The sequence below is a fragment of the Podarcis melisellensis genome (assembly GCF_964234715.1).
Source record: "Podarcis melisellensis genome assembly, chromosome: 6".
Lineage (NCBI taxonomy): Eukaryota > Metazoa > Chordata > Lepidosauria > Squamata > Lacertidae > Podarcis > Podarcis melisellensis.
In genome coordinates, this window is record NC_138538.1 from 27,447,106 (window position 1) to 27,463,300 (window position 16,195).

At 44.0% G+C, this 16,195-nt stretch overlaps 1 protein-coding gene and 1 long non-coding RNA gene across 4 annotated transcripts in view; one reads left to right on the top strand and one right to left on the bottom strand.

Annotated features, from left to right (window-relative positions):
* Positions 1 to 16,195, top strand: part of DLGAP4 (DLG associated protein 4) — a 340,702-nt gene that overhangs the window by 237,808 nt on the left and 86,699 nt on the right. For all 3 annotated transcript variants that reach the window (XM_081916721.1, XM_081916723.1, XM_081916722.1), the window contains one exon: positions 14,017 to 14,234. In XM_081916721.1, coding sequence (XP_081772847.1) covers positions 14,017 to 14,234 — 218 coding nt within the window. The remainder of the gene's footprint in view (positions 1 to 14,016; positions 14,235 to 16,195) is intronic.
* On the bottom strand, positions 986 to 14,002 carry LOC309373292. The gene is made up of 3 exons (XR_014169950.1): positions 13,857 to 14,002; positions 10,226 to 10,352; positions 986 to 1,426 (listed from the first exon to the last, which is right to left on the bottom strand). It is a non-coding gene; the product is annotated as an uncharacterized lncRNA (long non-coding RNA).

A 16,195-nucleotide genomic window follows, 5' to 3' on the forward strand; every position in this document is an offset into this window, starting at 1 on the left:
CAGTGTCCTTTGGCTGCACACCTCTTCATTATTCAAGGAAGGGTTATGGCTCAGTGGTAGAGCATTCACTTTGCATGCAGAAATTCCCAGGATCCATCCCTGGCATCTCCAAGTGGGACTGGGAGAGAATGCTGAAGATCTGCTACTGGACTAGATGGCCCACTGGTCTGTTGTTCCTAAGTACAGAGAAGAGGTTTAAGTGAAGCATTTATTCAACTTTTAAACAGCCCTTCATTCAATCATCAAGGGCAATTTCCAAAATACTGGGGGAGGCTGGTCTATTATTAGAGCAAATGGGGCACTTGCCTGCCTTCTTATGTGCCTCTGATCCAGGCACTGGCTGCCAGCTTCCCCATCCTTAGTCTCAGCAAGGAGGAAGATGGGAGCAAGGACTAGAATGAATTAGCTCTGTCTCTCATTGGCTCTGGCGCCACCTACTGTTGGGCTCCCTGCCTTCCACCCTACCAATCCCCCCAAGCACCAAGTAAAATACTATTTAAAACTGCCAATAAAAACTATTTAAACGGTTTTAATAAAATAATTCTTGAGTTTCAAACCACTTTAGTATCAACAAGTACCTACAGTGACGCCTTCCAGACTCTCTCATGGCAGCCTAAGCAGGCCTTTCGATGGCTGTGGTTGTGCTTGTTTCTGGCTCTGGCTCCACCTAGTGTTGGCCTCCTGCCTTACACTGCATCAGTTCCAATGGGCACCAGCCACCACTGGTGGCTTTTGCAGGGAGCCTGTAGACTGGTGGACAGTCCCAGGCTGCATAACAACAGCCTGTCTATCCAGCAGCTCTTTATTATGGTTGAAAGAAAGTGACACACAGACCCAGCTCACAAGCATTTTGTGTGCTAGGTTAGTGAGGGATGTGGGAAATAGTCAAAAGCCCAGAAGCTTTATTGCAACGAGAGGTGTTAGGTGCTATTACTTTGTCAAACAAGCACAAAATATTTCATACAAGTATTGCAAGGAACGGGCAACGGATTTTCACTGTGGGGTTCGGGTGATGCAGAAGTGCCGGTTGATTAGCAAGTGTCCACATCTCTCTGCGTCCTCTGGGGACAAGATAGCAGTGACAGGGACTGGCAAAAAGCTGTGAGCTCTCGAGCCAATGAGAACTCCCAGCCAGCACTTGTTTTATTTATGAACTCTCCAAGGCTTGATATTAAACAGAAGTGAGATGTTATCAAAACACTGTTTTATCTCATTCGGAGCCTCTAACCGTACAGGTACCATGGGCAGGAGGAGGGAAGTGTTAGACCGCCTGTCTCTTCTGCCTGGTAACTGAATCAGCAGGAAGATTCCCACAAGGTGATCCAGGCATCCTCTTTCAGCCTGGCGTGCTCCCCTTAGAAGGCTTATAACTGGGCCAGATGAGTCCCTTTTCCTTATGACTCTCTTCCATGGTCAGGCTGCCAATCTGAAAAAGAAATGATCACATTTAGATTGTAGGGTAGGCTTCTGCATGGATATTGCATTGGTCACATAAGGAGTAGAAACAGCATTGTGTCTTCCAGATGTTTTGGACCAGAACTCCCAGCAGCCCCTGTCAGCAAGGGAACTGTAGTCCAAACCATCTGGAGGACACTGGACTGAGGAAGGCTGGAGCAGAATCTTTCCTCCAACATCTACCAGTAAAAACACCTGTCAGCAGCTGAGAGACCACACCCTCCAACATCCCAGTGAGGCAAATCAGAACATGACCTTTATGGAGGCCATGGCTCTCTCATGCAGGCCATACCCTCTTTCACTCAGGCCACGCCCCTTCCCTCGGCTCCCTCATTCCTTTGAGGATGGCAGTATCAGCATGTGTTCCATTTGCTATGCCTTCCAAATGGCTGATTTGTGGCCCTTTTCAAAAAAAGAATGAATCAGAAACTGGGCATCATCCAGAATTGGCTGGAAAGTAACCTCAGGGGTCAAGGCATTAGCAATAAAGATGGCCCCTCGGCATGGTAACAACAGATCGCTTACATTCTCCATGGCTGCCATCTTGTCTCTTGTTTCAACTCTTGATTTGGGCCAGGCCACTGTTATAATGCTCTGTGGAGCCATCTTGTGAAACGGGCCAGCCAGAGAGCTGCCTGTCAGATTCTTTTCATTCCTTCCCTTGCCTTCACTTCTTTCATGGAGGCAGCCATTTCCTTGCTTAACAACAGGGCTTCATTAACCATATTGCTAAGCACACCACAGAGCAGGGACCCAGCCCAATTAGGGCCCCCGCTGCTGTGGTTTAATTATTTAGGGTTCCCCAATGTGAAAAGCATGTTCATTTTGCTCCCAGACCAGGTTTCTTTCAAATTCCTTGCAGCTGAGAATGCACTGCTGTTCTTTCATCATAAAGCAGGGCAGCATTAAGCATCTCCCCAGCTTGAGGTAAATGTAAACCAACGGTAGCCTGACCGCCATGGCGAGTAGAGGATTCTCTGTCGTGCAAAATACTACTTTGCAGGACAGGGAAGAATACATGGAGCAGAACTTTTTGGGCTTCTGCATGTGATCATATGTGTGACGGACAATGTATACAATTGCCTGGGCTTTTATGAGCAAATGGTGGTAGATGAGAGGCTGCATGTTTCAAGGCAGAAGATGGGATCCGATTGGATTCCATTTGAAGCTCTTGTGCTCACAGCTGGGAGAAGGCCTTAGCTCAATGTTGCATTCTTTGCATGCAAAAGGTCTCAGATTCCATCCCCAGAATATCCCGATAGGGCAAGGAGAGAAACTGGATAGCAACTGCCATTAAGTGCATGCAGTGCTGAGCTAGATTGACCAATGACCTGTCTTTCTATTGATCCAGTGCAGGTGTCCGCTAATGGAGGGTAAAGGAGGGGGTTTTTTTTGCTAAATCCTCCTTACAACTATAGAAGGCATACACACACCCAGCGCTGTCTTCCATCCTGTTCTGGAGAGTCCACCAACTCTCTGAAATGGATTTTTGTGGGTGCTGAGGACTGTAGGAGGGAGGAGGAGTTGCATTGCATCTTCCATTAATGGACATGCCTCCTGGAAAAAACCCTTCTGCAGTTGCAAAAGCACCAACTGGATTCCACGCAAAGAGCCTCAGGAAAAGACTTGGTAAATTCCTTCCTCTGTGCTTCTTAATCTGTCACTGTCTGACCACATACTTCCTCTGGAAAGTTCATTTCACTCTTTTCATATAACCTCGCATATAAGGGCCGCAGTTTTTCTGCAGTCAGATACATTCTCATATCAGTGTCCTCGAATGCATGCAAGATTCAAGTATAGACCTAAGGATACATCAATCACAGCTACTTATGAGACATTAATACTCCTGTATACAGTGAATATGCTTTAACCTATTTGCATTCACATACTGGTAAGAGAGATAATTTTCTCGTGCTCTCAGAAGTGCACATTAGTGTATTTCAGATTCCTTAGGCATTATTTTTTTGAATGAAGTCCCAGTTGTTGCCTTATGGGACAGAAACGTGAGCTTATGCAATGAAACGGAACCTTTCTGGACAGGGAAAGTCCAAGAACCTAAGTTGCGTGAGACCTTATCTGAGGTTTTCAGAATTCTGTTGGAGAACCTAGACCCTTCACATCAGGGGTAGAGAACTAGTGGCGTGCAGGTGTTACTGGACTACAACTCCCATCATCCCTGACCATTGGCCATGATGTCTGGGGCTGATGAGAGTTGAAGTCCAACAACATCCTGAGGGTCTTATAAAACTACAGCTTCTAATTCTTTCTGGAAAGAGGGGATGACTGATCAGCCAGGTTGAAGTCTATAGTGTGGACTGTGGATATGCCTTTAGACTACAGCAGTGGTTCTGACTTTTTAAACTAGGGCCCGCTTGAGACGGCTGAAAATTACTGAAGCTCACCAGTTACCGAATGGTGGTGCAGGAACAGAGCCAGTCTCAAAATGGAAGCAGATGGAGGCAGAGTTTGGCATAATTAGTTGGCAATTGCTGACATCACTTTCTACTGATACCTATTTCTTCTTTGGAAACTGCTAAATTCTTTGACCCAGTGTTTTCCTTGCACCAAGGAGTTCCATAGTTTAGCTTTTCTCAAACTAAGTACAGACATTTGCTCCTTTACTCAGCATGCAAGGAGTTGCTGCTACTGGCATTGACCCAGTTAGAAGCCTAGGGTGCAGCTAGGGGGTGGGGTAGGCAGGTTGGGGGGCATTGGGCAGGCTGTGCCTCTGAGCACTACCTGAAAATGACCCAAACTAGCTTTTAATATTGTCTTGCTTCAAGAGACAGTTCCCATTTTAAGGGACCATCCTTAGTCAGTGTTATAAAAACTCTAGTGGGCATTCCGATTAACTATGAGGCACTGGTATTCCAGAGACGCAACATCACAGCTCCAGGTCCCAGGTTTTGACATTTTGCATTGCCAGTGCTGTTAGCTATTCAGCCTTGCCTTTAGCAAGATTCCCTCCCCTTTTCATCTTGATGCTGATCTTCATCTGAAGGAATATATGTATGTTGGGCCCTGGTGTATTGGGAGCCTAGGTAATAAGAGGCTTGATATTTAAGGGACAGAACATCCCAGAATCAAATGTCTTGGGTTTCATACTTGCATGCAGCAAAAAAAAAAACCAAAAAACCCCACCTGAGATCATCAGAGAATGCCCTCTGTCCTGTCAATCCAGAATAAAGCCTGAGATGGACAAGTAGCAGTTTAATATTTTTCTGCCAATTTGCAATCTCAATCTGTGGCTGCTTCAGCTCCCATTGTGTTATCTGTGAAAGGCTTCTCTCGTGTGTGATACCAACCGACCAGGGATCACCTCATCAACATGGTGATTGACATCATATAGTCAACCAATGCAGCTAGATGGCAATATCATTGAGGGGGAAAACAAATCCTTCACTGAATTTAGAACTGGGTTATTGCTCGCTTTCTTTTTTAACTGAGACAGTTTGTCTGCTCACTCTCACTCTCACTGTCAAATTACAACTAAGAGGTTTGTGGCACCTTTAAGACTAACAAATTTATTATGGCATAAGCTTTCTTTGGACCACAGTCCACTACATCAGATGCATGAAGCATATTGCAGGTACATAGGTTGGAGGAGGTTATAGCACTAAATGTGCTATTGACTGAATGTCTGTGTTGTCATTTTGTGAATGACCATTGTTCAAAACATAATTATTACCATCTATACTTTTCTGAATTTCCTTTCCTTCTGACCTCACAGAGTGCATACTTCTGAACAAGAGATAGGGGGAAAATGTGTTTCTTGGAGATTATGCATACTAAATTGAGGATGTCCATATTGCCAGGAGAATGTACCAAGTGCAGTTGTTGTTGTTTAGTCATTTAGTCATGTCCGACTCTTCGTGACCCCATGGACCAGAGCATGCCAGGCACTTCTGTCTTCCACTGCCTCCCGCAGTTTGGTCAAACTCATGTTGGTAGCTTTAAGAACACTGTCCAACCATCTCATCCTCTGTCTACTGTCATCCCCTTCTCCTTGTGCCCTCAATCTTTCCCAACATCAGAGTCTTTTCCAGGGAGTCTTCTCTTCTCATGAGGTGGCCAAAGTATTGGAGCCTCAGCTTCAGGATCTGTCCTTCAACTCAGCACTCAGGGCTGATTTCCTTCAGAATGGATAGGTTTGATCTTCTTGCAGTCCATGGGACTCTCAGGAGTCTCTTCCAGCACCATAATTCAAAAGCATCAATTCTTCGGTGATCAGCCTTCTTTATGGTCCAGCTCTCACTTCCATTCATCACTACTGGGAAAACCATAGCTTTGACATATGCTCATTCCCCCCAAGATCTGTTGGAGATTATGCATATTAGCCTGATAATGTACAAAATTCAACTGAGATGTTCACATCCACCAAAGCTTATTGGGAACTCTGCATAATTTCCAAGAATCCGGAGAATGTGCACAATTTCCTCTTCATGGATAGATTATATACACATTCTCCATGAGGTCTGGTGAATGTGCATAATGGCTGGTTGTTATGCAAATTAAACACTCGACTTATATTCTCCATAACATGTATCTGGGGGAATCCAGATACATGTTCTTTGTATAATACACAGAGAATCCTATCCTTAAATTTTCTTCACTAACTGACTCCAGAGAGTCTCTCTGCTGCAAAAGCCCTCAGATTGGAAGGTGGATTTTCCACTCAGCTGCTTCTCTCTTTCTGTTTACGCTCTGTTTCTTTGGGTGATCAGGGGATGCTCCTGGCACATTTGTGGCAATGGGAGATTCGCTGCAGTGCTCGAAGCTTCCTCTTCTCTCCCCCCCCCTTTTCTCCAACCCACTCATTATCCTAGCATAGAAATAATAGGTAATTAATAACTTCTCGAGAAGCATACATTTCCTGAGCCTAATAATCCTCTTGGTGCTGAGCTTCCACAGAGATGATTGGTCAGTTAGGCATGCGCTGAAGGCATAGCATCCTTAGTGCACCAAGAAGGGTTTTGCAATGGGGGGGAGCAAAGTATACAGTAGAAAACTCGGTTGGCATGCTTAGGTTCAAAAACTTGGGCATGTCAACAACAACATTTCTTTCCTTCTCCTAGGATGTAGCCACAAAACTAAATTGGAACAAAATATCTGCAGTAAAGTTCCTAACTTCTCATACAGTTTAACTGAATGGCTTCATAAGCAAGTCACAGTGGGCCACTGTCAGTTCCTCCTCCTCTTTTGAGCCAAAGTATAAAAGGCCCTGTACTATCCAGAAAAGCTCCCCTGGATGGCAGAGTGAAGATACAATGGAGGCAGCAAAGTACTTCGTTTTTGGTTGTATTTTGGGTTTTTTGGCTGATTCACCTGGAGTTCTTCTCCACTTGCATTCAAGCCTTCCCCCCATTTGTCTACTTCCCAGTAGCATGATAGAGCCATGTAGTGGAACAAAATGTACTGGGTGAACTCTGCAGTTCTTGTTGCTTTGCCTTTTGTGTTGCCATTTCTGTGCCTTGTGTTCTTCCTTGAGTCTTCTCACTATTTCCCCAATGAGCCTCCCTCTCCTCTGCCCAGCTGACTAGCAACTCTACTAATCATATTGCTGGATTGTGACTGCACTTATTGAGGCAGGTTCCCAATTTTCATGAACTCACCTTCCCAATGAAGCTTTCTTTGACTGTAAGCAAAAGGTTCCATAGGAGTTTGATGAATGACGAATCAAGAAAAAGTATTAATCGATCAGGCTAAAATGAATGCATGCCTATTTTATATGCAAATTCTGTTCAGCTGAAAGATCCATTGTATGATGTCACACACCATCATTCATATTCCCAGGTAAACAATCAAGGCAGGGTTTTGTTTTTTTAAATATAGATGTTTTCCAGGTAGAGATGAATAGAAATCTGAAAATTAGTCACAAACTGAAAATCTCAAAGGGATTAGCTAGGTGGCTTTTGTTTATAAACTGAAAAAAGCCTTTATTTTCTAGCTTAAAAAATAGATTCTGGTTTATGTGAAAGAGAATGGGCTGGCTCTTTAAGGAATGTGGCCCTTATTCATAAAACTATTCATAAATCTAGATTATGCCCACCTTGAAACTCAATGGAATTCCATCATTTGCATTGTTAATCTAGGCCAAGGATGTGCAACCTGTGGCCCACTGTCAAAAGCCCTCTGCAAGCAATTGCTTCACACATCTGGCAAGGGTGACTTTTCCTCCACTGGCAGCCCATGGGGAAATAGGGGAGGGGAGAAGAAGGTATCAGAAAGACAGAAGAGATAAGGAATGGCAGATGGCAGCACTAGCAGGCCGTGAGAAAGCAGTACTCACTTGACCTCCTGTCACCAGCGTCACTGCAGCTTACCAGGAGGAAGAGGGGAAAGGGCAAGTTGGTGGTGAGGTCAGTGCAGTGGAAACATGCCAATGTGTTTGCACCACGCTGACCCCACTGCCATATTGCCATTCTCCCTCCCAGTAAGCCACAGTAATGCCAGGTGATGGGAGGTCATGTAAGCACCATCATTCCACTGACTGCTGCTAGGTAGCAGAAAGAGAGAGAGAATTGAGATTAGCAGAGAAAGTGAGAAAATGGTAACTCCATGCACTTATGGTTCTGGCCCAGTGATTGCGGGCTTCAGTTTTGTCCACAAACCGTATGTGACCCAAAAAAATCTACTGCAGGTAGAATGTGGTCCTCAATGCGGAGTGGGGGAGAGTTGTCTATCCCATTCTTTTTGTTGTTGTTGTTAGAACGTTTATTAATTTTCCAATAAAAGACATCCAATTAACATATCAAATCATAATCCAATAAAAATCGACGGACGAAAGGTTATCTGATTTCTGACATGATTGAGGATCGCTGACCCAGAGATAAAAAATGGAGAGATAAAATCAAGATATGGAAATATTGATGAGAGGCAGGACTGAGATATAAATATGCTTCAAGGTTCAGACTGTGGGAAATCGTAAAATCAAAATTACAATTCGGAAGATAATTTGACTTTTTTATTTTATTTTTTTATTTTTACCCCATTCTTGACAATAGAATGGCAGGATTTGAGAGCGTTTATGAATGACCCTAACAGCGCTTCCAGCATGGAGTAGTAGCCCTGTTTTCAATTATCATAGCCAACTACATCATGATAGCTAAGCTATCATGATGTAGTTGGCTATGATAATTGAAAACAGAATGAGCAGAATGGGCAGAATGACTCGAGCCTTTGCAGTAGGGTGAGCAGCTGCGAGAGAGGGTCGAGTTTTTGCAGTAGTTTAGAAGAAGGAATTTCATCAGAGACAGCTTTTTATAGTGTTGTGCTACCAGAGTGAAAGAAGCTATAGCTGGGAAAATCTCTCTTCGGTGTAATATTAAAGAGGCAGGAGCCCTGTTTGCTGATTGCATCTAATCATTTTGTGGCACATTTCAAAGAGTCTGTCTCTGCCTATAGGTTTCTGCATTTCTGTGTGAATGCTAGCAGGGCAGAGTGTGTGAACTAAGAGAAGTGAGCAGGGATGTTTTTGAGAAGCTCCAGAATATATGCTCTGATGTGAAGCCTGAGTGCATTTAAGATCATTGGAACTATTCTTTGCACCATGAAAAGAGAAGTTGTCAAAAATGTAAAAATAAATTTAAAAATTACAACAGAGGTGCATATCCTCAGCAACAGAATCCTCTTCCCTCTCCTTTGTCCATGATGTTACAGCTGGTTTCAAGGCAGCCTTGTAAATAAGGTTGCTTCCAGACAACCTCCTTATGGAGCATTTGTCCTGATTTATTTGCAGGGAGATCAGACGGCATTGGGTATTGACTGAACATTCATTATGATTTGATTGCTGGGAGATGATGTTGCATCAAACAAATGTTATCCCACACTTTGCAGTGCATTTTCCCATCACTTTCCTTATTGCAAAAAAAAAACTGATTTGGGGATTGTGGGTGGCTTTGTTGCTCAATATCTAAATCAACGTTGATTGCACAACTTGCATTTGCCAGCATGTGATTGAACCCCACCCCAAAACAGCAACCGTCTGAAATTGCTCTGAAACCCTGAAAGTCACTAGTCAGCAAAATGTACAGATAAATAAAATACTACCCGGCTGGCAGCTGGAAATGGAGGGATGGAGAGATTTGTCCTTCCTCCAACAGCCCACTGCCTTTTTTTAGCTGGATGTGGAGGACTGGCCTTTTCTTTTCTCTTTTTTGAATTTATTTTAGGGGGGGTATTTTTTAAAAAATACAATTTAAATTGATACAGAACAAAACTGGCAGAGCCCACTGGGTATGTGCTTCATGTAAATGGTTCCAAGTATGGATCCCCAATCCCTGAGTGTTCATTCTCTTTGTGCCACCTGCTGAAGATAGCAATTTCATATGGGAAGGGCTTTTCCCTCTCTGGTAGCCTGCTTGGTTTCTCTACCAGGCATAAAGGAGGATCAGAGCCCTTCTCTGCCAGCCTGTACACTCACCAGCATGAGATTCTGACATTTACCTGCCTGCCTGCCTTCAGTCCCTTCTCACCTATGACTGCAAGGCTTGTCCTTAAATACAAGGCTGCATAACATTAAGGTATCTATAGCAGGGTGGTTCTCTTCAGTGTGCAGAATCCCAGATGATGAAAATCAAAACTGAGGTCAGTGTTCTATGCACCAGTCCCACTAAATGAGACTCACTTCCCTTGCTGAGAATAGAGACCCAAACTGTGCTCCTGGGAGATCCCACTGGCTCTCTGTGTCACAGTCTTCAGCAAACCGCACCATTTGCCCCCTTCCATATGCATGGAGTTGATCTAGTTTCTAGTAGAAGAGCTTTCTGACCTTGATATGCCCATGCTGGTCTCCCATCTCTCCTTTTTTCACCCACTTCCTTGCTGCTGCACACTCAAAATATATTTGGTCCTTTTCCAGCTCAGTTTCCTCCCTCTTCATCCATCAGGAACTGTGCCTAATTGGTAGAGAACATCAGAGAGTACTGTGAGAAAGGAATGGCTGTTGAATTTTTCTCCCCCTGATAAAGCTTATGATTTAATTTTGCTCTTTCAGAGAGTCTGCAAAGTCTATGCACACACACTTTAATATATGTACATAGATATATGTTACATGCATTCCTAGAAAGCAAAGTCACACATTCAGTTCAGGAAAGCCCTTCAGAAACATGGTTGGGAAGAATGGAAGACCACTTATGATAGTTATACACACATCACCAACAAAGAGGAAATGCATCACTGGGGGGGGGGGAGGAGACAGATTAGCACATGCTAATTTATATCTACAAATGCAAGTTTAGAAAGAATTACTAAGACTGAAGCAGAAATAAAATCTCGCCATAGTGGGAAAGTCTAGTGCCCCAGTTCAAGAGCTCTGCTCTCCTTTCCTTTTTATTATTTATTGATATATACTGAAATAGAGGGACGCGGGTGGTGCTGTGGGTTAAACCACAGAGCCTAGGACTTGCCGATCAGAAGGTTGGCAGTTCAAATCCCCATGACAGGGTGAGCGCCCGTTGGTCGGTCCCTGCTCCTGCCAACCTAGCAGTTCAAAAGCATGTCAAAGTGCAAGTAGATAAATAGGTACCGCTCCAGCGGGAAGGTAAATGCCGTTTCCATGCACTGCTTTGGTTCGCCAGAAGTGGCTTAGTGGTGACATGACCCGGAAGCTGTATGCCGGCTCCCTCAGCCAATAAAGCGACTTGAGCACCGCAACCCCAGAGTCAGCCACGACTGGACCTAATGGTCAGGGGTCCCTTTACCTTTACCTTTACTGAAATATATCTATATCTATAGTGCACAGGGTAAAATTAGACATGAAAAAGTGAGGAAGAAAAGGGGGGAGAAAGAAAGAAAGTTTGGTCAAAATGACTTTCTGATGGTGAGAGCTGTTTGACAGTGGAGCATCCTGCTTGCTCTGCATCCAGTGCACTCCTGCCACACAGGAAAACAGCATCCACACAGTGTTAACCACAATCCACATCCATCATGTATTCATCCTGTTGTTTCCTATGAATTGCCAGTTTTTGATGCATTTCCCCCTCGAACCAGCTTTGATTCTAATGGAGAGAAAAAACACAACCTTGCTGCGTTTTCATCCGGTAATGCGTACACAGCCTAAGTTGGCTACCCCTCTGGAAAGAAATGCACGTGTTTCCTAAACGTGGTGCTCTCTCCTTCACACTTGACGCTTATTTATTTCAGATTTGGGAAGTGTTCACCTCAACGTGTAATGTGAGAAGCAGCTTCCAACTCGACTGCGAGCAGCTGGCAAAAGAGATTCCTTGGTTTCCTTCTGCCTGCTTCTCTCTGGTCTCGGATGTTTCCTGATTACACCTGACGGCGCTTTCCCTCCCCCCTGCCTTACATTGGTCATGCAGCAGTGCGTACTGCCACTTGGGAGAGCTGCTTTTCATCTCCAGGCAGGCAGGCAGGCAGTTCTTCTTCTTTTTTCCCCCTCCCGGTGTGAAATTAACAAGTTGAAGCAAAGGCAGGTCGGAAATCTCCAAACCCCCCCCCCCAATGGTCTAATCTCCAGTCAGACGTGACTCCAAGGCAGCTAGTGGTAAAGTGCTTTCAGAAGGCTTGTGTCTCCTTCATTAGGAAAGGTCAAAGCCAATCACCCCAGCGGTAGTTTGAGGAGAACAAGATACAGGAGTCTTATTAGGGCGATCTGTCACTGGAGCCTTTTTGCTTTCTACAAGAACAGGCAGAAGAATGCAACATCCACAAGCCCATCATGGACTTCTTTTGCTGCCACTTTTGCCCATCCTCTGTAGAGGCAGGTGGTTGGTGGCCCTAGAGGATGCACAAGAAATGAATGCAAATAGGCAACCTTGTGATATTTTCTGTGTGCTGAGACTGCACAGATCTCATATGTCAAGAATGAGGAGCCTGGGGCCCTTTGGATGCTGTTAAGCGCCAGCTCCCATCAGTCTTACCCAACATGGTGAGGAAGGATAGTTGTCATCAAAAAACCTCTGTAGGACCACGTGTTCTCCATCCGTATCATATAAGAATACGACTTTCATCTGTGATCAGGATGGGCATGTGCCTTGCAGTAGATTTTAAAGAATCATATTTATGTTTCTTTGAACTTTTTAGAAATAAATGTCAATGTTTTATGTGTGTGGCCTGATTTATAGTAGACATCCTTTTAATTTGAGGGCAGTGTTGCAGCTGTGCCACTTACTGGAACAGGGTAGGGGTAGGGTATGGAGGCAGTGAGGTTAGAATTGTGCAGGTTCATCACACCAGCCACGCCTGTGAACTGGGCTAGTTGGATAAAGAGTGTGCATTGAAATGTGGGGAATATTATGTTAGGTTTTTTTCTGATTATAAAGCTAGTGCTTCTGTTCCATTTTCTAAAGTTCCTTTCATACTGCAGTACCAGTTGTGTTACGGAACTGTGGCATGTCATGCTAAATTTCATTCACACCATTGGGTAATGTCATTGCTCCCCTACTCTTTCTGCACCTGTGTATTTCTGTTCCCCCATCATTAGCACATGACAACAACATGAAAGAACTGTATGTGGGTATACTGCCCCAAATTCCATCACTTTACTCCAGTGATTTTCCAGGTTAAAGGAGCTGCAAATGGAATTTTGCTGGAATAATAATAATAATAATAAAATAAAATAAATCTGAAATTAGCACTAAACATGTACTAATTTCCATTAATTTTCTGGAAGTCCATTTTATGTCATATGAAAGCTCAAATATAATGTGGAAATTAACAGTTTAGGGAAATGTTGGATGGATGTGAATGCAGCCATAAAAAGCTGGCAGGACAGCTTTCTGCATTTCTAACATACTACATGAGATGGATGCTTAGTCCAATCCAGCACAACTCTTCTTAATCTGTTTAAAAGGGTGGGGGACAAGGTCATTATTATGCACTGGAACAACATTAGAAAAGGAAAATTCATTTGGACACTTACAGCACAATGCTTTACATGTCTACTCAGACATACGTCCTGCTAAGTTCAGTATTTTTTGTTCCCAGGTAAATGAACGGAAAACTGCAACCCCTCAAACAATGCATTGTCCTTCTCTTTGCTTTTGTCTCATATCAGCCTTTGGTCAGGTCAGCAGGGAGTTCCCCAACTACATATAGCAAGGATGACATTTGTTAGCTAGCACATGATGGGAAAATAAAACTTCTTTTCTCCCCCATGACCATGTGCTATGAAAGACAGCTCTGTCATTTCATCGTGGACCAGAGACTTTAGGATCAGTAAAAAACAAAAAGACAAAATGCTTCACTTCAAGTACTTCGTGCCAAGGCTAAGGATTAACTAACTAACAGCTGGCATTATAAAGGTTAAGACAGATAATATAGGCTAAGAGGTGACTAAAAGTCAGGCTTCACAGCCTAAGCTGACCAAGAAGAAATTGCTTTGTGCTTACTCCATTTAGCATTAGTAGTAACATGCATTTTGTTTACAAAGGCTTCCCTACCTGCATCAGTCTGCCTCGCCAGGAACCTGTCACTGTTAAATAGGTACAGGAGGCTGGACTGGATGAGTTGATGACCTGCTCTTCTGTAGATGGTCCCTCCATCGCCTGCTTTTTTCCTTTCCATACCAAATGCTATGTCTGTGTTCTGTTGCTTTTGCAGGTGCCTCAGGGAGACTGGAATAATACCTTGACTAGGGACAAGGACAATGAAATCCCATGCCGGCGCATGCGGAGTGGGAGTTATATCAAAGCCATGGGGGACGATGACAGCGAAGACTCAGAAACCAGCCCCAAGCCATCCCCCAAAACTGCAGCACGGAGGCAGAGTTACCTCAAGGCCACTCAACAGTCGCTGAGCGAGCAGAGCACCACGCACAGGTACTGCCTTCTTATTTCACTGCTACCTGGTACTCTGTGAATACCTGCATCTTTGGCACGGTGGTAATGGCTCAGGTGCATCAAAGACTGACATCTATTGTGGCATTCCTAGATTTCACTGTTCAGTTTGTCCGACGCATGATGGGTTATTACTGGGTTACAGGCACAGGTGATAAGATGAGAGGGTGATAATTGCATCATTAATGGTGTTCATTCACAAAAACAGTTGTTGATAGTACAGAAATCCTGGCATTGGTGAGTCAGTTAACATATGTAACGAGTTTGATTCGTTTTTGGTTTTTTATATATATAAAAAGGTTTATCACAATTTAATCCAAATCAATGAAATATAGTATGAGCTATATCCATCTTCTTCCTTCTCAGGGATGCTTAAAGGGCTGTAGGGAAGATGGAGACCATATGACCATTTGAAACCGGTGGGTGATAGAATGGCATTGTCACATGAATAGTATTCTGAAGCCAACCTAGAATTGTGACTCCTTTGTTCACAACCCTAAGGACCAAGCTTTTCACATTATATATTGTTCCATTCACGTATTTAGTACCCGACAGTGGGTCCCGCAGAACATTTGATTAAAGTGCATTTGTACACTTAAGCTAGGGCTGAGATGAGCACCATTTCACAGCTGATTTTCCTGGTCATGGTTAGAAGGATAAGGGTGCAAAAGATGTTGAGGTGGAACTTCCACAAAATTATTAGAACAAGATGTTGAGGTGTGCTTACTCCCTGCTAGGCATAGCTGTCAACTTTTCCCTTTTCTTGCGAGGAATCCTGTTTGGAATAAGGGAATTTCCCTTTTAAAAAAGGAAAAGTTGACAGCTATGCTGCTAGGACAGAGGGATTGCAAGACCTCAGGCAAAAAATAAACAAACTGAGAGCCAGTCTATAAGTTATATTCATCACATGGGAGGTCCTGGAAATAGCCTCCACACAGCTGGTGATTCCCAGCACAGCTGTAATGTGTAAAATGACATCATAAAAACATAAGAAGAACCTGCTAGATCAAGCCAGATGCCCATGGAAAGGTGGCAAACAGGACCCAGGCACAAGAGCGCTCTCCCTTCTTTTGGTTTCCAACAACCAGTATATATAGAATTCTACAAGTTTCCATGCCCTTCAGTAAGCATGGAGACTAGTATAAAAACGTTTAAGACAGCTTTATTGCCCCCCCCCTATTTCCAATAGCATCCTTGTGAACATCTCCTTCATGCAAAGTGGCCCTTGACAGTTTCCTGCCCATTGAGGGTTGGACTGGAAAGTGACTTCGACTGCACTTTATTCTCCATGTAGATTAATAGATAATAATAATAATAATAATAATAATAATAATAATAATAATAATAATAATTCATTATTTGTGCCCCGCCCATCTGGCTGGGCTTCCCCAGCCACTCTGGGCGGCTCCCAACAAAGATTAAAAATACATTAAAATGTCACACATTAAAAACTTCCCTGATCTCTTCAGATCTCTTCCAAAAGTCAGAAAGTTGTTTATTTCCTTGACATCTGATGGGAGGGCGTTCCACAGGGCAGGTGCCACTACCGAGAAGGCCCTCTGCCTGGTTCCCTGAAGCTTTGCTTTTCGCAGTGAGAGAACCACCAGAAGGCCCTCGGCACTGGACCTCAATGTCTGGGCAGAATGATGGGGGGTGGAGACTCTCCTTCAGGTATACTGGACCGAGGTTGTTTAGGGCTTTAAAGGTCAACACCAACACTTTGAATTGTGCTCGGAAACATACTGGGAGCCAATGTAGGTCTCCCAGGACCGGTGTTATATGGTCTTGGCGGCTGCCCCCAGTCACCAGCCTAGCTGCCACATTCTGGATTAGTTGTAGTTTCCAGGTCACCTTCAAAGGTAGCCCCACGTAGAGCGCATTGCAGTAGTCCAAGCGGGAGATAACCAGAGCATGCATCACTCTGGTGAGACAGTCCGTGGGCA